Here is a 25,699-nt window from a genome sequence, read left to right as displayed (position 1 = left end):
GCCGCCGTGAGCGTCTCAGGGGACAGCGCCGCCTCTGCCCGGCCCGCTCCGTCCTCGCCCGCCCGGGACGCGGAGGCAAAGTCCGCGCGCGCTCGCTCGCCCCGCGCCCGTCCTCCCCGCGGAGCACCGGAGCCGGCGCCCCAGCCCACTGCCATGTCCAAAAGCCTGAAGAAGAAAAGCCACTGGACCAGCAAAGTCCATGAGAGTGTCATCGGCAGGAACCCGGAGGGCCAGCTGGGCTTCGAGCTGAAGGGGGGCGCCGAGAACGGCCAGTTCCCCTACCTGGGCGAGGTGAAGCCTGGCAAGGTGGCCTATGAGAGTGGCAGCAAGCTGGTGTCCGAAGAGCTGCTGCTGGAGGTGAACGAGACCCCCGTGGCGGGGCTCACCATCCGGGACGTGCTGGCCGTCATCAGGCACTGCAAGGACCCGCTCCGGCTCAAGTGCGTCAGGCAAGGTGAGCGGGGCCGCGTGGGCGCGGGCTGGCCGAGGGTGCGCGCAACTTTGTGGGCGCGGCTGGCTCCTGCCTGGGGAAGGGGCTCGGGCCCGGCAAACTGCGCGCGCGTCGGTGGCACCGCCGGTCTGGGATGGACGGCTTTGGGGGCAGGAAGGAAAGAAGGAAGGAGGAGGGAGACGCAAGGCGAAACGACGCCCCGAGGGCGCAGCGGCTTCCCCGCGGCGGAGAGGACAGAGGGCGGCGGGGCTCAGAAGCCAGCGCCCCGGAGGCCGGCTGATGGAGACGCCACACTCGCGTCCCCGCTGTCCCCTAGGGCTTCCTGGCACACTGGCTGGCCGGGAGGGCAAGGACAGTTTGCTTTGGGCGCTTTGACAGATCTCCCGTAACTTTTTGCCCGCTGCTCTCGGTGTCCCCCGCCCCGCCGCGGTCGTGTCATGTGGGTACCGCAGGTCACATGCGCACTGACTAACCCAGGGCTCACCCGGCCAGGGGCTAGGAGGCTCCGGAAGAAAGGCGCAGCAGGGGCGCTGGAGCTCGGGGGCTCTTGGGGTGCGGGGATGCTCTTCACTCCGAGCTGTTTTTGCCCGGGGCTTCCTTCTGGCTGCAAGCCTAGCGTGGTGCACGTTTCTGGGAGGAGTTGGATGGAAGCAGCATCTTAGGCTCCCAGCCCCAGCCCGGTTCTGCTGCACCCAGCCAGGACTGCGGCGCTTCGGGGACCTGACGTCTTGCAGGACTCCCCAGCCAGTGCTGTGACTGCTTCAGGGGAAACTGACCGCGGGGGGGAAAGGAGTGAGATAGAATTTGGAGTAGAGAATAAATGTGACTCAGGTGTATTTGTTTTCTACACACAATCGCATATTTGCCTTAGCTCCATGAAGTTACGTGGGCATGTATGTGTGTGTGCGTGCAGGGTCTGAGGGCTTTTGGTCAGTGTTACTTTGTCCTACCTCGAAGATGGGCTGGAGGATATCTCTGCAATGTTGAGCATCACTTAATTCTGTTGCACCATCAGTGATCATGAAATGCTGTTAGTAAGCTGTTCATGCTGAAGTTGTTCTCTAGAAATGTGTTCAAAAGTCAGCAAAAGAAAAGCAGGTCTTGGAAAGTTTCTCAAATGTGAATTGCCATGCAAGAAAATGTTTCCGCTGGGGTTTATGGAGTAGTAATGAAAGAGGTCTTCGGATAATCCATTGCAAACATCTCCTTGTAAGTCAACATAGCACGATATTATATGACTCAAAGCCAGGTTTAGAAACTGTTTAGTTAAATTCAGGGGATTCTTTTTAAATTTAGGCAGTCTGCTTTTAATCCACACCTTCAAGAAAAATACTATTTGTAGTCTCATGTAGTTTTTTTTTTAAATAAGGAATTTGACTTTTATGATAATAAACTTTCTGAATTAGCAGTTGTTTTGTGGTCTTTTTAGTGCAGCAGACCCAGGGGAAGAAATGTCCTGAGTGATTCTGAGATCACAGAAAGTGCTGGAAGTTCTCTTCTTCCCGTTTGCTTATTCTTCTAGCTTTGTCACTTAAGTTCACAGCACTCAGTGCCACAGAACGCGTGGCCTAGATTTGCTGCACTGTGGCTTCTCACGCAGCTCTTACTATATAGGGACACACAGAGCCTGGATTCGTTTTCCCATTGAGTATCCCACAATGGAAAATAAAAGGCAACAAAGTTTTCTAATTCTTGCCATGTGGAAGATGGGCCAAATGGGGCCTTTCAAGTCTAGTTCTAGAAAGGATCCACATTGCTCTCCCTCCTGTATCCCCTTTCAAAGACACCTTCAAAGGAGAGTGGCCCCACACGCCCAGAGTCACACTTTCCTCTTGGGTGACCTCAGGCTGGTATCACAGAATGAAACCTCCGTGCGCCCTTTCATTTGGAAAGCTGGAAACTGACTATGCTAAATTGTCTGCCAACAAAGCCTTATTCTTTTGCATAGTATGTGAGCTACATGAATTACTGTTCACTTAAACAGAATAAATGTAAACATTTTGATCAGTTGTTTTGATATAAAAGCATCTTTAATGTTTTGGAATAATGTTACTAAGTCAGTTCTCTTTGAGTGGAATTCATGAAGAATACCCTTATAGCTTTGTGGAAAAAATGGCGTTTTTTTCAGTGCTTTGACCTTGAGTGTTAAATATGATCATAGGCTTTTTCTTGTCTCTGTTTTGAATGAGGGTAATCACAGGGTCGAATCCTCCCTGACCTAAAGAATTAAATGCCACCTTCTTGCTGTTACCATTATGTTATATGATCACTTGGCAGGTATACTATATGCTCACTTTCCTTTATAGTTTCTTTTCTTTTTCTTTTTTTTTTTTTTTTTGATTTTTTTAATGAATTTAGGACAGGGTGTACAGGGGGTTCAGGGGGTACAGGGGTCTCATTGTGTAGATCAGACTCCCAGTGGTTCTCCTGTTTTCAGCCTCCCAAGTGCTAGGATCAGAGGCATGCACTACCACGTCCAGTCTCAATCACCCTCTCAGCATGCCCCAGGAACCAGGCAGGGGGATCACACCCTGGCCGCTGGGCTCTGCTGAAGCAGGTGCTTTAGTCTGCTCTGCAATCTGGCTGGCCCTTCCTTTTTAGTTTTTTGAAACTCACACCTTCTCTTTCATAATGAGAAAAGGTTTACACACATGACATCTCAGATTGTGTGGAGTTTAACAAAAACTTTAGGTCTTTAACCTCCAGAAGTAGGATAGAGAAGTGGGAAGGATGAGCGGTCCCCTAAGTAGACGTCTGGGTTGAGTCCTTTATGCCTACCGGCTAAGCATTTCTGAATCTGGCATGGTAATATGACCTTAAGTACAGTCAATAATTTATATACTTAAATCATGTAGTGTCAAGTAGATAAGCAGCATTGGGTAGACTTTAGCAAATATTATATGCAAATTAGTCATTTTGAGCTACAAACATTATAAAATACTTTCAAGATTTTTATTTTAGTGTTAATTGAGATTAACTAAAATATATGGTGATTGACTAATAGTATTAGTAATTTGCAAATTGTATTTTTGAGGTTTTGTTGTGTAGAATAAAATGAATCCTGTTTTTGAAAAGCATTTCTTTGAAAAGTAATGTATTAAATGCAATAGAATATATCGTCACCTTTTAAAAATAACTCCCACTGATTCTACCTTTTTATGTCGAGATATGCTATTTCATATACAGTTCCAACTTTAGACGTAGCTTTTTTTCCCTGTAATTTATTCTCTTTACGGTTATATCTTTCCTCTTCAACAGTTGGTGAATATTTTGAATTATTTAAGCTTGCCATGCATAGAAATTTTATTAAAATTCTTTAAGCTCAGAAATTTATCTATAATTCTTGATTTACTTCTCAGCTACAGTGTTCCTCATAAAGGAGAAAAATAATAAAATACAACTAAATACGTGATCAGAATAAAACGTGTACTAAAGTAAAAATACATCAAATTTAGCAACAAGTATAGTTTGCTTTTGTGAAAATAAAAGTAACTTAATATAAATTTTCTGTACAAATACTGTTACAATGTCATACAACCCAACTGTATTTCATTCCTAGCACACTTGTAAATTTAGCATTTTAGTTAGATTAATCTCAGCTTAGAATTCAATAGAAACTTCCATCTTGTGGTTCTACTATCAAATAATTCTCAAAAATCTTCCTTAGCAATATCTGGCTGTTTATCATGACAGGAACCACTTAACAGTGCCTTCAACTTTCTAAGTACTGCCACTTCTGGAAAATTTGTATCAGGCCAGGGATATAGCCCAGTGGCACAGTGCCTGCCTGCTAAGCATGAGGTTGTGAGTTTGATTCCCGGTAATCCCCCACCTAAAAAAAAAAAAGAAAAAAAAAGAAAAAAGAAAAGAAAATTTTCTTATCATATTATGTTTTCAGTTATCGTCTGTCTCCAGTTAGTAGAGAAGTGATATTTCCTTTATAAAGGTAGATTATATTACATAGTTTAGTAAGAAATTCATAGATACCCAATTAATATAATTATTCAAAGACTTACATAGAGATGTCAATGTCCTGAAAATGTGCTTTTTTTGTATCAGTGTTGAGAGTCACCTATTGCATTTCATGGACGTTTTATGAGCTTTTGTAGAAGGATGCCATTTTGACATTTCTGTTTTAACTTAAGGCTTGGGTTGGATCCAATCCATAGCGTTGACCATTGTGGAAGAAACACTGAGTTTCTGTCTGACAATTGAATGTTAACTCAGTTACATCTGGTAGATACACTTTCAAAGACTGACAAGGGTAGTGAGTGGATATTTCAAGTGCATAATTGGATTTTCATTAATTGAAATAATTAGGGCTGGTCAAATAGCTCAGTGGATTAAAGCGCCTGCAAGCAGGTGCAGAGGCCAGGGGTTTGATCCCTGGGCCTCCCTTGCTGGCCCCACCCCCAGGGCGTGCTGAGACAGCAATTGAGACTGGGTGTGGTGATGCATGCCTGTAATCCCAGGTCCTGGGAGGCTGTAAACAGGTGGATCACTACGAGACCAATCTAGTAGTGAGACCCTGAACACCCTGAAGACCCCCCCCCCGCAAAAAGAAAAAGAAAAAGAAATAATTATGTCATGTTTTACTTGGAAAATATTCTCTTCTCCACGTACTTACTAGGTGAGCTTATGTGAAGTTTCGTGTCATTCTCAGTTTTGATTTACTTAAAATTTTCCATCACAAATTATTATGGTAGTCATCACGATCAAAAATAACCAACACAATTATATGATGGAGAAAGAAAGTAAAAGATGTTTCTTTCTTTTTCTTTTTTCTTTCTTTTTTTTTTCTTTTTCTTTTTTTTTTTGGTCACAGTACGAGAGATTGAATTCAGGACCCTGTGCTTGCCAGGCAAGTATTTATTCTACTGAGCTATCTTCCCAGGCCCAAGATGTGTTCTCTGTATTAATTTTTCTAATGATAAAATTTGTGGAGAAATTTTATGATCCTTTTGACTAGCTTCAGAGAAATATCTATAATCGTATGTATTTATTTATGATATATATGTATATATATATAATATGCGTGTGTGTGTGTGTGTGTGTGTGTGTGCGTGTGTGTGTGCTGGAACCTTAGTGCTTGAATACCACACAGATACATATGAAATCAGATTTTCTCTACATACCTTGAATTTTATTAAGTGACTCTATACAACAAAGTAGCAAGAATCAAAACTATTTAATTTTTAAATGTAGATTTTTAAGTATATCTTTCACACCACTTTATATTTGAAGGTTTTTTTTTAATGTCTTTTCCAAATGCTACAATGAATAATTTATATTCCCATGGATTGAGGGTAGCTCAATAAACTGATTCACATTTTCATGTACCTTCACATATACTTCACATGCTCTTCACATTCTTGTTTAATAGATTCTAGAGAATACTGGAGTGAAAATATTAAGTGCAAATCCAGCTATGTAGTTTAACCTTTTTTACTTATTTTACATCTGAGAAATAGTGCTTATCCTGGTACTGTGTGATGCTGTGCCTAATAAGGTGTCTATTTAGTTGGAATACATGTATGAATATGAGAATAACAAATGCTGTAGAAATCTTCAGATTATCCTGGTGAGGTAGCACATTCCTATAATCCCACCACTCGGGACTGAGAGAGGGAGGATCACTGTGAGTTCTAGGCCACCATGAGCTACACAGTAAGTTCAAGGCCATCCTGGAATACATGGAGAGACCTGGTCTTAAGAAAAGCAAGCAAGCAAAGACAACCACAGATTAATCTAATATAGCCTAAACTTCTTAAAATCCGATTAGCTGTATTTCAAGCATAAGCAAGTTTCAGAGCTATGCAGTGTCTAATGTTCCATCTGTGAAGCGTTCTGATGTGTCGTCCCTAAGTTGCCTTTCTCTGTTATCTGTACTGTGAGAATGTTATAGGACCTTTTTATTAGAGAAAGCTGCTTTTTAAAAAGTAGGGAATATTTAGTCTTAGTGCATTATTAAAAACCTCCCAGACATCTTGTCTTCTTTCCAAAAACACCCTGAATGTGGTAACTGTACCACATTTCTTACCTTTCTAGCAAGTTTGGTGTTCAGAAAGTGTATGCCTCAGTGCCAAGGTGAGGGCGGAAGAAACAGAAGCGAGTGCTCTGCCTCTAGGAGGTGAGGAGAATGTTCTTTCCTGTCTGCAGTTCACACATGGAAACTCCTTTTCTCAGTGTTTTTTCTTAGCCATTCCTACAGATGGGCCTGCTTTAGTCCTTGGTTGGAAACACACTTCTCTCCTCTCAGATTTGTGTCAGAGACACCCTATTGCTCAACAAATTCTTTCACCTACTTTGGATGCATTCATGAGCTACACATGCGTGCGCGCGCGCACACACACACACACACACACACACACACACGTACACCACATACGCAGTTCTCAAATGCTGTAGCTCTTTGAAGGCTTTAAGTCAGTGATATCATAAAAGCATGTGTGCACGTGAAGATACAGTGGTAATGTTAGAGAAAACAGTCACATAAAGTCATGCTGTGTGTGACAGATCTAGTGGGAAAACTTGCTGTGTGATTTTCAAGGATGACTGATACATAAGACCTTTTTCTCTCTGGTAATGGGAGACCATAATGATGTAACGAAATCAAGAATCTAAATGATTTCTATATTATGTATAGATCATTTCTTAAGAGGTGGAAATAAGAAATCTCATTTAGTAGTTTATATTTCATTATTTTTATTTGTATCACCGAACGGTGGGCTCGGTAGTACTTCACACTCTTCGGTGATGTTACGAAAGGAACAGAGATAAGGGTGTATTTCCACCTGGTCTGGGCGACGTATTTGCCTGCAGAATGGCTTGAATTTTATTGCTTCAAGATTTTATGCGTAAAATGAATAATATGAGTGCACAGTATATATTTAGCTCTAAAGCATTTGAAAAAAGTGCAGTGACACCTAAAATTTGTACCTGTCTAGAATACAAGCAATGGAGTTTATAAATGAACAAATAGAGAAAATTTGAGCTTAATAAGGATCCTGAGAATTTCGATATGAAATAAAAATTATTTACTTTGCATTTAATGAAAGTTTTAATTTTAAAACCATTTTCTTGATGTCAAATTCTTTTACTGTGGAGTAACACCGTATATGAACTTCAAAAGCACATGTATACCTTAAGCGAAATATAAAATATGTACAATTAACAGTGTCTTTGATAACCAGATGTACTAAACTAACGTTGTGAATCAAAGAAATGCCCTTTTACATCTTTTGCATCAATCTTTTATTTATTTCTGATAGATGAAAAAATATTAGAGTGATGGCATGCCATGTAAAGTTCCCATGCATGTGGAAATTGTGTGATGAAGCATATTTATCTTCTCAAATGTTTGTCATTTCTTGATGGTGAAAACTTTTGATATACTTTCTGCGAACTTCTTGAATTGTCCTGCAGTAATTATCATCCGAAGTCCCTGTACCGTGCAGCAGTGGCCTGCTTGGCACACGCCTGCCCAGCTGTCTCTTTTGCCCTGCTTTGCAGGCAGTGTCTCACCGTACAGTGCGCTCTCACTTTGCACTCACTGTGGCTGGCTTGGAATACACGTGAGACTCTTGCCTCAGCTTCCTGAGCACCGGCGTGTGCCCCTGCACCCAGCTCCAATTGTATAAGCACCCAGTTTTCTCCTTGCCTAATTAATGAAGAAATCTTCATTATTTTTTGGAACCGGGGATTGAACTCAGACCCGCACTTGCCAGCAAGCGCTTATTCTACTGAGTCATCTCCTCGGCCCCGAAATCTTCATTTTCTGATGTAACGTGCATCTGGTTGCCCTTTGTACTTGGGCAAACTGACTCGTAGGGGATATTTTGTTTGGCTGAGTATCTTTTCACGTAGGACCTAGAAACGCTGTGATTGCAGGCTACCAGCCTGGCCCGCACTTCCCCTCCCCAGCGCCCTCACTGGTGCTGTTTCCCATCTTGCTCCTGTTCTGCCTGAGGTGATGGATCTCAGGACTCTCAACCAAGCATGGCCCTGCCATTTCTTTGCCAGTGATTATTTTTTAGGAAATGGCTTATAACCTTGTTCTAAGTAACGAAAAGTGAATTCCCTTGGGCTCTTTCTAAGAAATTTCTTAGTTCTTAAAATAAGACTCAAGAAAGAGCTATTCATTTTTCTGTGTGTGAAGTTGTGGCACGCAGAGGGGAGGCCTGAAGTCAGCGCAGGCACCCTGTGATCAGGAGAGGAAAGCGCCCCGAGCAGCAGGGGGCGGCAGAGAACGAGCTGGCGGGATGGGCTCCCTGTGCACCATGGGAACCCCGAGCTGCAGCGCGTCCTGCCTGGATGGCTGGGATAGCGATGCACAGGGCAGCTAGGACATTTAGACTGCGTGCTCTGCTGCTGGCTGTAAAGAACGTTGTGGTCTCTGCAGCTGCAAAGTGGTACAAAGATAGATATTTCATTCCTTTTTTTTTTTTTTTTTGAGGAACATTAATGAGGATCTTTCAAAAGTAAGTAATTTTGACAATAAGTCAAAATAGTTTCCTGTTATATAAGATCAAAGTCTGGCTATTTCTTCATTACCTTGTTCAATTTTATTTTCATTTAAAATTCTGTATACATTTTTATCGTCTTTATGTAAAACATGTAAGAATGCAAATTCACTTGAACATTACCCAAAACACAACATGATCAAAAAAGAAATTTAACAAAAGGGGGGATATAAATGAAAGACCATTTTGTAGTGAAAAAACATATATACGTATAATATATATGTATATATGTACCTATATACATATATATGCATATACAAAATAGGCTAGATATACAACTTCTTTCTCTTAGTTCAATCAGAAGCAAGATTTGTACTATAGTGTTTAGACAAGATGTCATGTCTGCATCTTGTACTCTGAATGAGCCTACAAAAACAACAATATGCAGTGTATCAATTATTGTAACTGTCCTACTAACCTGTTTTGAAACTCTCATTGCTATTTATTAAAATTAATAAAAAAATAAATACAGGGGCTGGAGAGATGGCTCAATGGAATAAGTGCTTCCCTGGCAAGTGCAAGGGTCTGAGTTCAATCCCCGGTTCTGCAAAAAAAAAAAATATATATATATATATATATATAAATATAAATAAATACAAATAAAAAAGTGTTTTTCAAAAAGAGAAGCTTAAGTATTTCTCATGTAAAGTAGACATCTTTTCCTGTCAAGATGAACAAAGAGAAAATAAGCTTCCCTCTCTTATGATAATAAAAAAGAAAAGAAATTAATTATAAAAACATGACAACAGTTGGCACCAAAAGCAAGGTGAAATACTTTGAACTAATGTAACGTTTACAAATGCCTGTGTCATTGATCAGGAGTGTCTATAATTATTCACTGACTCTTCACAGTCTTCCAGCTCCATTTATTGAGGATTAGAAATCGTTTACTAATTATTCCATGGACAGTTCATGGTGGTCCCCTCTTTGGCAGGCACTCATCTAGACCGTGGTTGAAGACGACGTCATCCTTACCCTTCAGTAGTCCATCCTATGGTGTGTCTGTGTCCTGACTTAGAGGTCAGTGGACGAAGGTTCTTTCTGTCATGATAGGATACCCTGCGGGTATTTTCAGAATACGAGGTATCTTTTTTTGCGGAACCAGAACTCACGACCTTGTGCTTGCCAGGCAAGCACTTATTCCACTGAGCTATCTCCCTGGCCCAAAACAATGTATTTTGCAGGAGATCCACGGGCTAGGAGCTTCTAGTAATCCACATCATAAGTCACATGTGCACACACGTGTGTCCACTCTGTGTGCCATGCTGCCTGCCCGGTTGTGGTGTTACAGGGGTGCCCACGTCCTGCCCACACCCCAGGATTTCACGTTGCAGCAAAATAGTGATGAGAACCGAGCTTCAGAGACAGAAAGGTTTGGGTCCTCTGTAGTACCTGGCACATGCTGGGTGTGAATTTAGCAAATATTTTCCTTCTCTACCCATCAGTTCCTCCTGTGGGAAAATAGGTATCAGTGAAGAATTTCCTTCATAGACGTGTTATGTGAGGAGACGTGATAAAGGCCATAGTACGCTTATTGCAGGGCCTAGAATATAACTAGGCTGAATAACATTTTGTTATTATTAGGATTATTGAATATAACACCAGAATTTATAGTACATTAATACTGTATTTGCTTACTGATCATTATGAATAAGTATTAATTTGATCATTGATTCCAAAAGCCTGTGTCAAGAGGGACACGTGGCCTCCCCTTGGCTTGCGGGCACAGTCTATGGAGGAAAGGCTACTTCAGTGAGTGGAGTGTGAGGAAGGAGGGCAGCTCTTCCAGGCCTGGAGCTGGAGGAGGCGTGGGCTGCCAACGTGCTTTTGTCCGTGTAGTTCTGCAGTTGAATACACACAGTGGTGAGAAATGGGGTTGGGCACCTAGCTGTGGGCAGAGTCACCACGGCTGTTGCAGTTTATGCCTGGGTGTCCCCCAGAGTCCTATGCAGCTGTGGGGCAGACTTCTAGAAGCTGTGATTAATTCTTGATCCAATGCTGGGATTATAGGTGTGCGTGCTATACTCGGCCCAAGGTGCACAGCCTGAATGTCACCCGAGGCAGGAGAGCGGCTTGCCTCGGCCGGTCTGCGCCGCGGCTGCTGCTCCTCCCTTCACTCTGCTGTTTTCTGCCGCTGTGAAATTCTGCCCTCTGCCATGTGCTGCGCTGCCTTGGAGCTAGCCGAGTATCGACTGAAACCTCCACTAACTGAGCTAAATAAAACCTTTCCTCCCTTAATTTTGGCTGTTGGGTATTTTGTCGCAGCAATGAGCGGAAAGTAACTGAGACAGTGTAGGACTGAGCGCTGTGGATCTCATCAACGACAAGCGCTGATGTCGGGCTTTCAGTTAGGCGGCTGCTAAGGTCTTTAACTATATGTTCATTAACCCCACCGAAGTGTCTGTTAGTACTATCATTAACCTCATCTTGCAGATAAGGAGGTGGCAACCCCGAGAACCCACATAATAGTTAAGCCAGGTTCACACATAGGTAGTGCTCGCAAACACTCTGCTAGCCTGACTGCTGGTGTTGGAAAAGTTTGAAGAAGAGATTTAAGAAGGTCAGATTGAGATAGCCTTTCCCCACTGAGGGAAAGTGTCAGCAACATTTATGGGACACAGTTTAGTAGTGAAGAGACCCGATTTAAAGGAAGTTAAGGATACAGATCCCAGGACAACTTAGGAGGTTGCATAATCTTCAAGAGGAGCAGCTTTGAGGCCTTGAACTGTAGAAGAGATGCAAGGAGAGGGTACCCAGTCAGGAAACACACACAAGGTACGGTTGTCTGCATGGGTGACTGTGGCTGCCTGTGGGAAAGAAGGAGCTCGGCTTGGCTTTCTGGTCTCTCCTGGGTGGGCCCAGTTACTAAGAGAAGGGCAAGAGGCCAAGCGCAGATCTGAGGAGAAGGCGCTACCATTAGGACAGTATTTAATGTGAGGCACTTGTGAAGAATCCAAGTTGTAAGACTTGAGTCTTCAAGTCGGAAGAGTGGGTAGGCTGAAGTAGATGAGGGAACAGGAGGCAGTCCAGCAAGAGCATGCAGAGGCTGGGGAGATGGCTCAGTGGAATAAGCACTTTCCCGGCAAGTGCAAGGGCTTGAGTTCAGTCCCCAGTTCTGCCAAAAAAACCCAAAAAAACCCAGCAAGAGCATGCAAAGAAAAGAAAAAGACCAGCAAAGAGTGGCAGTGTTGGCTCGGTGAAGCAGAACAAGCTGCTAAGGAAAGAAACGGAGTCTGTGGTCAGAGCAGGCTTGCGTGGCCCGCACAGGCGCTCAGCTGTAAAGGTCGGGACTGTGAGGTCCGCAGCGCCTGCCTGGCGCCTGGCAGGGGTGGAGGTCGCCTTCGTCTTGTGCCGTTTCAGTGGAGACAATGGTCCAGAAAAGCCAGACACGGGGGGTGACGCGATGCGGAGCGAGTGGAGAAATGGGAAGTGAGCAGCCCTACTGCCTGAGAAGCCGGCTTGGGCAGGGCCCTGGAGTCTCTGGAAGTGCTGCGTGGTTCAGGGGCGGGACTGTGTGCAGTGGGGCAGTGACCTGAGCTGTGGTTTAGCCCAGCAACGTAAAGGAGTGTAGCCAGTTTACATGCCTCAGCTGATCACTGCGTAAAATGATTTCTCTTCACTTTTGCTGTCAGTCATACTCCAGCTGAGTCTTAGCAAGGAACAACCTTAGGGGAGAAGATCTGACCTGCCACACACGGTGGGCAGAAAAAGAGGTAACATATCAAGAAGCGTAAAGGCCTGCATTTAGTTGATGGCACAGGAACAAAGAACATGGTGTGCTAGAAGGCCTAGGGGCGGGAGAAGCAGGAGAATAGGACAGCAGTGCATCTCTGAGCAGAGTGGGGTAAGAGTGTCAGATCCATCGTTGGCGTTTCTCATGTGCCCTTAGCTTTGTCAGAGCCTCAGTGTCTTCACCATGTCAGGAGACCGCACTAGGCTCAGAGAACACAGTGCAGCTGGAATCTTCTGTAAAACATTGAGTGCAGCTCAAATGAAATTACTGTATTACTTGGAGATAGAAGGTCGAGAGCCTTCCCTGGGGGAATGTGCCAAAGCTTAAAAGATTTTGAGATCCTTTGGGAGAGGCGGCACAGACTGCAGATGGAAGCGCATAGCCCATGGCAAATGTGGGCTGAGAATGACCCAGGACGGAAAGCTGCCGGCCAGCAAGGCCAGGAGAGGGACCCAAGGAAGGCTGGTGGTGGCAACAAAGGCCTTCCCCAGAAGGGACCCTTGGTGAGCATCGGGTAGGCCTTACATAGACCTGAGGGAGGACTTTATTCTGCCCATGAGTGGGCACTAAAGATGTGTGAAACGGGGAGATGTGGTCCAGAGGTTTTCCTCCTATTGTGGGGTGGCTTTAGGGGGACAGGGTGGGATTGTTTTGGTGGTGTTCTGAAGGGAGAAAAATCAGTGAGGCCTAAGGTCTGACCTTGGTTCTAGGAATGGAGGAACTGGTCAAATGAACCTGGAGCATATTTTAAAGGTATGGTGAATAAAATTTTCAATTCAAGTGAGTGGAACATAAGGGTACAATGCAACAAGAGGTATAGATGACTCAGATTTCTGAATGGAGGATGAATGTGTGGCTTAGGTACAATACCATCAACTATGGAGCCTGAAATTGAATCTATTGGGTGACAGCTTCGGGCTGCTCTAGAAAAAGAATATTGTCATTCTGGGAATGGAGAGGAGCGCAGTGAGCTGTGCAGAGTAGCCCGGCTCTCAGTGAGCACATGAGTCCCGCATTTAGTATGTTCCTGAGGTGGTCGCTGATCCTTCACCGGATACAACTTCAGTGGGGCCTTGGGCCTGGCCGTAACTGTTCAAGTTCGGAGTGCTCTTGTGTGCTTTCCAGCATTTCCGCTTTCATTTTGCCCCTCGCTGATTCTCCTTAGTGAACAGAGAATGTGCCGCAAGCGAGTGCCTGGTCACATGGGAGGCATCTGGCAGGTGGCGAGTTTGTTCTGTTCCAGGGGTTTGGGCCAGGTGAGCATGGAGCTCACAGTGTGGGTCCTGCAGGTGGGGAGCTGAGAGACGTGGATTGAGCAGCAGGGGCAGCAGCCCTGTGGAAGCTCTGGTTCCCTACGAAGGTTGTTAGAATTGGAGGTGTCCAGTAGGTGTCTGAGGAAAGCCTGTATTTAACAGGCTGCACAAATATTTTGATTACTTGGTATTTGTGATGGAAGGCAAGAAGTACGAGAGGGACATATCTGTGATAATACGCAGAGCTGTCTGCTTAAACTAGGATCTTATTAGTGTGTTGTAATAGGGTAGGTACGGATGATAGAGACATAGATGTAGGTAAGTGTGTCGCTGTTTAACACTGAAAATGACATTTCTATTTCATTAGCAAGTCAAATAAAATAATAGCAAGAATTCTGGTTTTAATAGTGCTGCCTTTTTTTTTTATTTTAGGGAAGGGTCTACAGGGTGTTCAGGGTCTCAATACTAAATCGAACTCATTGTCATCTGCCACTTTATAGCCTCCCAAGAGGTGGGATTATAAGCGCGTGCCACCACACCCAGTCTCAATTGCTGTCTCAGCTTGCCTTACGCCTACTTGCAGGAGCTTCAATCCACTGAGCTATTTAGCCGGCCCTTCAGTGCTGCCTTTATTTTTGTGGAACCAGGGATTGAACTCAGGCCCTACGCTTGTCAGGCAAGCGCTTATTCTACTGAGCCATCTCCCCACCCCTTTTCAGTGCTGCCTTGTTTAGCACTATGTTTTTAGTCTTAACTCTAAGCTCCCAACAGCTGTACAATCCTCTACTTCTTGATTCTGTGAGGAGCTATTTTAAGACTTTCCTCTGGACCATTGCTGTGGTGTTTTAGGGTATGTGTGGAGTAAACCTTGAAAGGTAAACTCTTCTCTAAGTTGTGCTGAAATTTCATTACCAAGAATTTTGACTGTGGTGATTGAGTTCTTTCCCTTAACATGTAAAATTATTTAAATATTTCCATGTGGAAATGGTTAGAATTTGCCTCTTTGAAAACCAGGTCATATACCTTAAAGATACAAAATTTTAATAAAAACAACTTTCTACTGCATAGCTTCTTATGTTCCAGGTCCCAGAAATGGTAGCTGAAATATTTTGAACTGTACATTTTACAATGAGGTTGTAAATGAATATGTTTCAATATCTGAAAGTTTCAGTTACTTTGTCCAGATTTGATATGAGAATCAGATCCAGATTCTATTGCTTCATAAGAAGCCAACAAAATATAGACTTACTTTAATTGGCTGTAACAGTGACTTGTTAATGAAGCTGCTGTCCAAGCGGGTCACTAGAGCTAGACCTGGAGCTCTTCAAGACCGGGACAGCCTCTCAGTCCTCTTCTTCCTGGGTGCCTGGAATGATGCCTTGAAACTGTGCACAGTGTTCTCACAATATCCACGGAACAAATGAGTGATAAAAGCAGTTCCACTTCCCTGTAATACAGAACCGGTCCATGTCAGCAAGCAGAGTCCGAGTCGAGCTCCTGGTGTGTCCCTAGGCAAAGGCTGGCGGATGGAGGGCAGGAAAATCAGACCTTTATGTTCTTGTCAGAAGCTAGGAAAAATGCAGTGACCCATTTGGAAGATAGTGAGGGAAGAGACATTTTCCCTACCCAGGGGGAGTGTGTTTTTAATTCTTTCGACTGATTGAATGAGACCCACCTGCTGTCGAGAGGACAATTGATTTCACTTAACATACTGCTTAATTTTGCCTCGTCCTGGGAAGTAGACCAGGGCTTCTTCACTGAGGTACATTCCCAGCCCTTTCTTGATTATTTCGAGTTAGTTTTGGCTTAGGTGTCCTGGCTGGCTGACACCTGTGATCGTCCTGACTTGGCTTCTCAGGGCGCCGGCATCGCAGGTGTGCACCCTCTCGTCTGGCTGTTAATTCAGATCTTAGTCTTGCCTCATCCACCCTGCTGGACACACCTGCGAGCACAGATCCAGGTGCTGTATGGCTCAGCCAAGTTGCCACATAAAGTTCACCAGTACGTACATTAAGAACCTCTGAGCAAAATTAACACAGATTATAAGTACAGTCTAGAGCTATATCCTTAAAAACTACTTTAAAACCACCGAGGTAATCTTTTTAGTTTGACGATAGTCAGAGCTCACTCTGTTATGTGGTGGTGAGTTTTGGCAGAGTGCTCGTGGCTCTCATCCATTATGAGACTTACTTTGCAGAAAGTGTTGCGTTTCTTTTCACAATAGAGCATAAATGATGGCCTATTTTGTTCTGAATACATTTTGCTCATAATTAATCTGAATTATGGCTTCCTTGGTTTATTGTGAGTTCTTTTCATCCTCATGCCGCAAGCACAGTGCGGAGGACTTGGTTTCCCTTCGACTCAAGGGCGATTCCTTACATTGCCTAGCAGTGTGGGACCTGCGCTTCGCGCCGCTCAGTGCTGCAGGAGCCCTGACGGAGACCAGCTTGCCAAGAGACAGCTAGCCTGCAGCATCGAAGCAGCCCTGAGAACCTGGGAGGCTGAGGAGCGGGCCCACGTCTGACCACTTGTGACTCTGCCACGACTCCCTACCCACTGCCTTACCCCAGCAGCCTCTTTGCTTAGCGGTCCCCTCAGCCCAGCAGCTTGCTTCTGAGATGTGTGACTTGCCATGAAGCCCTCCTGCTCCCTGGACCTTTCATTGTATCAAAAAGCACAACTGCATCATTTTTGTCTGAGTATCTCGGGCATCTCTGCTCAGGTTCCCGCCTTCTCAGCTCTCCCGGCAAGCAGTGGACGTAGCCTCAGGAAAGCCCTCCAGGCTTGTGGAGAAACCTTTCATGTTCTTCCAAGGATGCTCACACTTGGCTCGCGAGGAGGCGTGGGGCAGCTCTTGTTTCCAGTGTTCAACAGTTAGGGGTTCTGAGAGCAGCCCTTGGAAGAGCAAAAGTCTTTGCAGACCCCACACCCTCCCCCCAGAGAGGGAAGAGAGGTTGCCTGTGCGCTGGCTACTGAATTCCCCCCACAGAATCCTGCACACAGACTCTTTGCAAGTGTCGTCTTCCCATCCTGGTAGCTGAGTGTGCAGGACTCAGAACTGGCTTGCCCATGGGTATGACTGACAACCAGCGCGTCTTCCCTTGTCGTCAGATTTGAAGCTGTGGCCACATTCTAAGGAAACAGAAAAAGTCCCCCTTCACATCCACCTGTGCTTATTTGGGCCTCATAGTTGGAGTTATGGCCAGCACTTTTAATCCTCGAGGGTAAACAAGAGGAAGCTGAAGCAGAGCCTCATCACTTGTCCAAGGAAACAGACTGCTGAGGATTATTCAGCATAAAGAAGCCGCCAGCTGAACGTGGTGCTCCTACCTGCTGCGCTGTAGTGTAAGCCAGAGCGGAGCGAGCGGGGAGCATTGTGAACCTCTCCCTCAGGTGGGTGCAGAGCAGACAGCTGCAGTACCCAGCGGACTGTTCTAGTTCAGTTCCCTTTCTATAGCTTCAGATCTTCTGATAGAAATAGCATTCATTTCCTTTCCTCTTTCCCGTCTTAGAACTAGGCAGATACTTCCACGTTACTTGCTAATTTTCATGCTGAAGTCATAAGCGTTTTTAGAAGGGTTATAATGTTTCTTAATCTGCTGTGTCAGTATTATATCCCACATACCATTGGCAACTGTAAAAATACTCCCAAAGGATTGTACTAAGGACAAGGAGAATTTTTTAAAAAACATTTAAAGCATTTCAGTGCTTTCTGAATTTTAAAGAAATACTATTTCATGAATTTAAAAGTTAATTTTAGTTTCACTTTATATGAATATTTTTTCTCATAAATCAAGCATTTCTTACTTGCTTTCCTTCTTTGCCTTCGGAAATTGTGTCTTACTGCCGTGGGGGACACAATTCTGTTGCTTGTTTACACTCGTAGCGTGCAGATACATTATTTATAACTGCCGCACTAACATGTAGCTGCTTGTGAAATGGTGAACTTGGGGATTTGGCTCCACAGAACTGTCTTATCTCAGGTGTTTCGCTGCAGTATGCTCATGTGGTGCTTATATTTAGTATGACTTGAGCTGCAGATTTACTTCATCCTGCCTAGCAGCATCAGCTATTTCCTTCTGCTGCTTCCAATTATTATGATTATTTCCAGCCTGAGTGAAGCTTGGCAAAAGCAAACACAGGAAGGAAAAGAATAGGCTATTCCCTCAAGCTCACATTCACGTTTATCGGTCCTTATTTAACTGCAGAAACCATTTATTAATATTTGGAGTTAGCAATTTGCTATTGATTTTGGTCTCCTTTAGCTTTGCAGACAAAAGCCTGAGTGTGTACAGGACACATTTTTAACACCAAGGCATAATTGGGATGTGAGGTTCCTTTTCGTTGGCCTTGATAGATGAGGCCGTTGGTGTGAGCCAGAGAAGCTCGGAAGGCGGGCTTGCGTTCGGCGAGTGCTGTCATGCTCTGTGTGCGTGTACTAAGGGACGAACTGTGATTTCAAGCTCGCGTGTTATGGCATGCAATTTAAAGAATACATGTCGCTAGACATCTGAATGCATCTCTGGGTGACATTGCAGGTCAGACCGTTTCACCTGTGATCCACACGGGGGGCCAGGCCCTCACGGCTGAGGACACAGAGGCGGCAGATCTGACATCCAGTGGCCCTCAGCAAACGGTGCCTGGAGGTTGCTTTTCCTCTAGGTATCCTTGGGTCTTCATGGCAAAAGACAGCCTTTTCTCTGCTCATATACAGAGGATGTGATAAAAGTCTGAGGGCTTAGTTGATTTCTGGAAAGCTGCTCTGAAGCTTTCTGTAAACTCAGGGGCTCCGCGGTAGCAGAACAGGCAGGAAGGCCCTGACCTAGATGCTGACGTCCAGGGGTTGGTGGCTTCTCGCTGTTCCCGGCTCTTCCTCACGGGCCACGTTAATGAAAAGTCCTGTGAAGCCTTACTTTGTCACTGCAAAGTAGAAAGAGGGATAACTACAGAAGAGGAGTTTTCTGTGCACATTTTAAAATTAATGAAATACACTATATTTTAAGAATTAAACTGGAAAATGTCCCACTGGGCATGAGAACTTAGGATAATTACACATTTATTCTTTGCAACAAGTATGTCATATGTTCATCTATTTTTGTGTATTTAATGTCAATCATTTTAATACAGAACAGCAGGATTTAAGTGACTTACTTTCCTTACAGTATCAATTCAGTGACATTCGTAAAAAGTCACCCTTGGCCTTCATCCAGGCTGTTTTCAAAAACACTATTTATTGTTTTTACTGTTTTATTTCATATGTTCATCTCGTAGCATATTTTCTTATATTTTCAATTCTTTTACTATTTATTTGTTTATTTTAGTACAGGGTCTCACTGCATAGATTGGACTCACAGTGATTATCCTGTTTTCAGCTTCCCAAGTGCTGGGATTACAGGGACGCGCCACCACGCCCAGTCGCAGTTGTCCTCTCAGGATGTCCTGGGGGTGGGGCCAGTGCAGCACTCTGGAGATCAAGCCCAAGCTGCTGCGCTCTGCCTAAGCAGGTGCTTTAGTCTGCTGAGCTATCTGGCTGGCCCTCATTCTTTTACTTTATGAACAGTGTTTTTTTTTTTCTAATTTTTTCTACATTGTTCATCGATGGAAATATTTTTCCCTGATGAGTATTACCTTTCATTGTATAGCTTCCAAGTAGCTGGAGATTTCCTTGTAAACTGTTAACTGTACATTTTGCCATACACATAACTGTTTTGTTAAAATAAATAACATTATTTTAGAAACAGCTTTGAAAGTCAGTTGCAAAATTCTCTTCATTTAATAGACTTTTGACTCTATAGTCAAGAAATAGTTTATTTTTGTTATTAGGGAAGTATCAGCTTTATGTGGAAAGTATTACTTTTTATGATGAAGTGTCATAAGTTTTAATTTTTTTGTTTTTGTTTTTGTTGCTACCTTCTAAAACCATTACAAAACTCTACTGAAGGTTGGAAGTCTAAATATTTTAATCAGTGCTGTAAATTTTATTAAGACATATAACAAATCAAAATTGTTTTATTTATTGACTTTTCAATAACAGTTTGATGTTCATGTTCAAGATGTATGTTGAAATTGATTTAAGTCAAATAAATGAAATAATAGATCGAAAGCTGTTCATAAAAGGTAGGGAACTACTTTTGTGACTAGAAAATATATCTAATTTGTGAAGCAACATAGATGTGGCTTTTTTTGTGAGGGGGGGGCTGGCTCAGCCCACCCTGGGGGTGGAGCTGTCGCAGCGTGTGGTGCCGGGGATTGAACTGCAGTCCCTATGCTTGCCTAAGCTTACCTGAGCAGGTGCTTTAGACCACTGAGCTATCTTGCCAGCTTATAGATGTGGATTTGACTTCAGATGTATTTACACAGACTTGCAGAATGCATAGAAATGATAAAGAGGTGAAATCTCCTATATCAGTGAATAATCTCTTTGCATTGCTTTTATAATTGATTAGACATATTTCCAAAAGCTTCATTTAGAACATACCCCAGGTGTTATCTGAACATTGACGTTCTGGAAAGTACTGATAGGTAGATGCTTTTGTGTTCTTAAATATTAATCTTTTCTGAAGGATATACCATGGGAAAATGGAAGCTAGGATGGTTATCCATTTCCAACAGGACGATTTCTCATCTAGTATAACTAAATAAGGAAAAGAAATATAGATGAGTTTTTAGTTGCATGTTCTTCACTTTATTCAGTGCCCAGTTATAGAATACTGTCCTGATTAATTCTGTATTGTTAAGAAATATAAATATGGGGATGATTTATAATAATTTTGCAATTTAAAGTTGATATTTAGTGCTAAGTCTAGACTGGCATGCCATTCTTTTATATTTAACCTTTTCAACAAGAAATAGAAGCCCAATTGTCAGTAAATAATAGGGTCCTAAAGATGTGGACCTACCACAGGCCTCTGTGACAAGGTGCAGCTCTAGCAGAAGACAAGCCCTTGCTCTGGGACTGTAACGTGTCAGTGTTCCTTCAGTCTCGATTGGTGTGTATAGTTTCATTTTACCCTCAAATCTCTATTTCTATGATGCAAATGATCACATTTCCCTCTGATAAAAGGTTTATCTATGAATTACAGACCTTCTTTGCCCACTCTTTCTAAAGAGCATAGCAGCCTTCCAGGTGCAGATCTGATTCCCAGTTTGGCAGCAGCCGTGTTTTCCTCCAGCCCTGTGTGCTGGGCCCGCGTTGTGTGTTTCTGACTGTTCTCTAGGCATGTCACATGCATGTTCTGCTTCTCTGCTTATGGAGAGAGGTGGGTTTTTTTGTTTGTTTGTTTTTTGCTAGGCCAGGCTGCCTTAAGGGCAGGTCGGGTGAGGTTGTGGAGCTGGGGTTCCATCCCTGGTCCCCTACACCTGACTGCCTAACCAGGCTCTTTAAACAACTGCACTAACCTACAAGACCCCTGCTTCTCTCCTTATGAATGTAAAAATGAAGTTTCCATGTTAACAAGCTTTCTCACAAGATTTCCTGTTTTCTGTTAGTGGCCCCATTGTTGTCTCCCTGGTCTGTGCTGGAAAGCTGGGGCCGTGCACCACCTCTGCTCTGTTCTCTCACCCCTTCATCTGTTCGGTCCTGTAAGTGAGGCAGCAGGGCTGCTTGTCTGCCTTGCCTTGCTTGCCCTCTCCTGCTGCCACAGGATGTGCCCCTCTTGTGTGTCGTGAGTCTGCTAATACTGTTCTTTACAATCTGTGTCCCTGTTGACAATCTGTCCCTTGCCGATTGCATCTGGTGACCCTGCAATTCACCTCCAAAAATGGTACCAAGCATGTACTTCCTTTTCTCTTTAACCCATTGCTGGGCACTCTCTGATGTTTTAAACAGACATGCAGAATTTCATACCGTAAAAGTCTGCCTCAGCTTTCTGCAAGCAGGTAACATCACATTCGTTCTTAAGTATCACGTCTCGGCCGCTGCAGTGACTCATCTATCTGTGTAGATTTTCTTTGTATCTTTCCTACCTTCTTCAGGAAGAGTATGCTCCCTTCAGCTTTGCTTGCTGAAAATTCTCCCTGGCTTTAGAGCCATCCCCTTCTCAGTTTATTTTTCCGTGCTCCGTCGGAAGTGGACTTCTGTGCTTTTACTCACCCTAGGCCTAGAGTACTTGTATCCAACATCTGACACCCTCAGCTTACTGGGAAGTGCTTTATTTGGATCACTGTTTCAGAGGTTTCAGTCTGTCATTCGCAGGTGTCAGGTGTGAGGGCTGTAGTGGACGGCGAGGCGCCGTGAAGTTCACGGCCACCAGCAAGCAGAGCAGGGCCGTGAGGCCCAGAGGGGCAGGCCTGGGGCCGTGTGAGCCCTGCTCGGGGTCGTCACACCTCTGTAACGGTCCGCACAGCCAGGTGGCGCTGTACCAGGTCCCTAGTGCAGTCATCTTGACAATCATGCATACATCTCACTCTTCTTCCCTGCTGTTCTGTGGAATCCTTCAGCATGGTTACTTAGGATTTGCAAATGTGTCACGGCCTTTTCCTTACTATCTTCAGAGTAGGGCTAAGGTAATACTAAGTGAGTGAAAACATACTCCTTTAAAGTGTTAAATCTAGACTTGTATGCCATTCTTTTATATTTAATCTTTCCAACAAGAAATACAAGCCCGATTGTCAGCTAAAAATGGGGTCCTAAAGATGTGGACCTACCACAGACCACTGTGACAAGGTAGAGCTCTTTAGCAGAAGACAAGTCCTTGTCTGCATTTGGGTCCTCAAACTCTCATTTCATCAATACTGGGGACGCAGTAGATTTTTTTTAAAAATCTGACTTTATTTTCTTTTTCTTGATACATGATCTTAGGCAGTGCAGTTGAGACTCATGGTGATCCTCGTGTCTCAGCTCCCTAGTGCTGGGATTACAGCATGCGCCACCACGCCCCGTTCCAGAGCCAGCGCAGCACACTCAGAGTTCTGGAACAGGCAGAGCATGTGGTACTGGGCATTGAACTTGGGACCTTGCACTTTTCAGGCAGGTGCTTATGCCCCCAAGTCTGATTTTAAGGCATAAAAATTTTTAATTTTAAATATTTGTATCATAAAGTCCTGCAATCAGATGATAGCGAAATTGGTGGAGTTAAAGCATTGACTTTTTCTTTTCTAATACTGGAGCTGGCTACAGAACCATTCGGGTGTATATTAAGTGTCCTCATTTTCAAGAGATACTTAACACATCCTGAATAAAGTCAGAAGGTGTGTCTTGTCAAGGTACCGGAGAATGGGTGTCTTGTATTTGTAATTGATAAGAGCATTAGTGTGTAGACTGAGATTTTCCTTGATGTTTGGAAATGTAGTTTAAAAATAATTTTGTCCCAAAGGGTTAAATCCACGGGCTACTAGTTTTAAAATTAATGTGTAGAAAGTTTGATTCTGACCTTTTGTATCCCTCATTAAACAAATTTGCATAGAGAGAATATAAATGCCTGTTGATCATGGACATTCTAGAGGTACATGTAGTAATTTATCCAAATAGTACACTTAACTAGATAAGTAATCCATGTCTTCATCTCCTAAGCAGAGAACAGAGTTGGGAAGTGTAGAAAAACGAGAATTTTCCTAGGTTTGTAAGAGATAGAAGATCATTCTTTGTCGTTAATTTGGTCTGTGGCTTATATCCAAGGGCAGGCCTGTGTGTAGTTTTATTCAAGACTCGGAATTTCTGTGACGAAGATGCTAATGAGGAAAACAAAGAGGCATGGGGGGCAGAAGCAGGAGGCGAGGAAGCGGAGGGTCTGATTCCGTCCGGAAGCTTAGAGCTTCATGTCGTGATCTGCGCGCTTGCTTGCAGAAAGTGGCCAGCCAAGCTAGTTGACTGCCTATGCAGTCTGTCTGATAATTCTCACGTCAGAGCTCTGAGGTCGTGAGGCATTTTGAGTAGGCTGTCCTGGGAGGTCTGCATGCACAGCTTGCCCAGAGCGACATTGTCAGATCTCAGCAATCCCAGAATCCACTGTCAGTTTGGGATTCAAACAGAAGTGCATGATGTTTGCGAAAAACATTCGGTGAGATTCTTAACCACAATAAGTTGAACAATCATTTGCGTGTTTCTTTCAAAAGAGTCTTTCTTTAAAATTTTGCAGTGTCCTTCATTCAAGTTCAGGAACAGAGTTTTCCTGATGCAGCTTTGGTTATTTTTGGTGAATAATTGAACACTGCTTTGTAGTGTTGAGAGGCGAATCATCATGGGACCCTTTTTCTAAGGGCAAGTTCTGGGCTCTGTCACTCTCTTGGTTGTGCCTGCATGTGTGACTTACCAGGTGGCCCGAGAAATACCACAGGACCATAACAAGCCCCCCCATACTAAGACAGGCAGTCTTCCTAGAGATCACCTGGGCTCCATAGGTGCATTGGAAATAAGACTGAGAGAAAGAGACTCCCGGGCTGTGTTAGTGACGGTTTGTTGAAAGAGCCATGACTTACATGTACACTGCGCCAGCCAGAACTGAGTTGTGACAGTGTGTCTACTTGCAAATAAAGCTTTATATTGTGAAGGCTTAAAACTACCAAGTGTCTAGAAGGCGTGAATGGGAACAAATGTGGAAGCATAATTTTATTTTGTTTGCCTTACAGTATATGAGACTGTTACAGAGTGAAATAAGCTTCCTGATGCAACCCAGATGTTGAACCATTGTTTTTAAATTTTACTTCCATGTGATTATAGGCTGTATGGCTTATCATATCATTTCTGACTTAGGGAATGATAGTCTGAATTATTATTATGCATTTCTACAAGCTGTGTGGCCTCAGATTTCTTATGTGAAAGCTCACATCACTGGATTATGCAGACTACTGTTCTACAACTTATTTTTTTCAGTTCATGAATGTTTTGATACATAATAGTTACATTCAGGGAGGGAACTGATGCACATGTATGTCCTGTCTTAGTCATTGGAACCCCCATCTCCTCCCAAACTCCCGTCTGTGTAACATCTGTTCTGCTGTTTCCCGCAGTCTACTAGGTAGAGCCCAAGAAGCCTCCAAGGAGACAGTGGTCAGGTGTTGCTCCTAATGCCTGGATGGTGGAAGTGTTAGTGGAGTTTTTAAACTAAGGTGAAATGAGCACGTGCAGCGAAAGTTGCCTGAGCCCGACTGACGCCGAACCTCATCCCTCACTCTTCTAGACGGTGTTTACTTCTCTGCGTCCCTCTGTTATCCACACTAGATATAATAATTCCAGGCAAAAGTTATTGAAAGCCCAATTAAGCATGTGTAAGCCAGAAGTTATTTATAATTTTATGTAACGGGAAGTCTAAAGATAGGGCAGACCCCAGGATTGGTCAGTTGGATGACTAAAAATATGTCTTCTTTCTGCTCTGCCCTCTTCAGACAGCAGAAATCTTCATAGCAGTTACTGGAGGAACAGTACGGACTGTGCGATCCATGTGCTCTATTTCAATGATTTTATATCAAGTTTATATTATTTTATGGATAATACTTGAATTACTTCTTGAAATACTCATCTAGCTGCAGAAACTCTCCTCAGGTTGTGTCCTTTCTCTGTTTATATTCCACGAATGAGTACACAGTAGTAGAAAACAGGACACTTAGCAGACTTTAGCATTACTGCCTGAAATTATTTCCGATCAGGTGAGTTCTAATAAATAGCTCATTACAGTTAACATTGTTAACTCTGCAAAAGAACACTTTGAAATTGGGTCTAATTTGGGACCTGGGGTAAATTACTGGCTCTTTCGTAGCATCTGTGCCCTTTCTAGGACAGAGATTCAGGGCCTACACTCTGCCA

The 25,699-nt window shown here is 43.6% G+C and overlaps 1 protein-coding gene across 3 annotated transcripts in view; it reads left to right on the top strand.

Annotated features, from left to right (window-relative positions):
* The first annotated feature begins 20 nt into the window (after nt 1-20).
* Magi2 (membrane associated guanylate kinase, WW and PDZ domain containing 2) overlaps nt 21-25,699 on the top strand; it is a 1,451,928-nt gene continuing 1,426,249 nt past the window's right edge. For all 3 annotated transcript variants that reach the window (XM_023724303.1, XM_023724304.1, XM_004639270.2), the window contains exon 1: nt 21-454. In XM_023724303.1, coding sequence (XP_023580071.1) covers nt 154-454 — 301 coding nt within the window. In that variant the 5' untranslated portion in view covers nt 21-153. The remainder of the gene's footprint in view (nt 455-25,699) is intronic.

Source organism: Octodon degus, unplaced genomic scaffold (assembly GCF_000260255.1).
Source record: "Octodon degus isolate 3935 unplaced genomic scaffold, OctDeg1.0 scaffold00108, whole genome shotgun sequence".
In the NCBI taxonomy this organism is placed as follows: domain Eukaryota; kingdom Metazoa; phylum Chordata; class Mammalia; order Rodentia; family Octodontidae; genus Octodon; species Octodon degus.
Note: the sequence above shows the minus strand (reverse complement) of the source record. Positions and strands in the feature narration are given on the sequence as shown.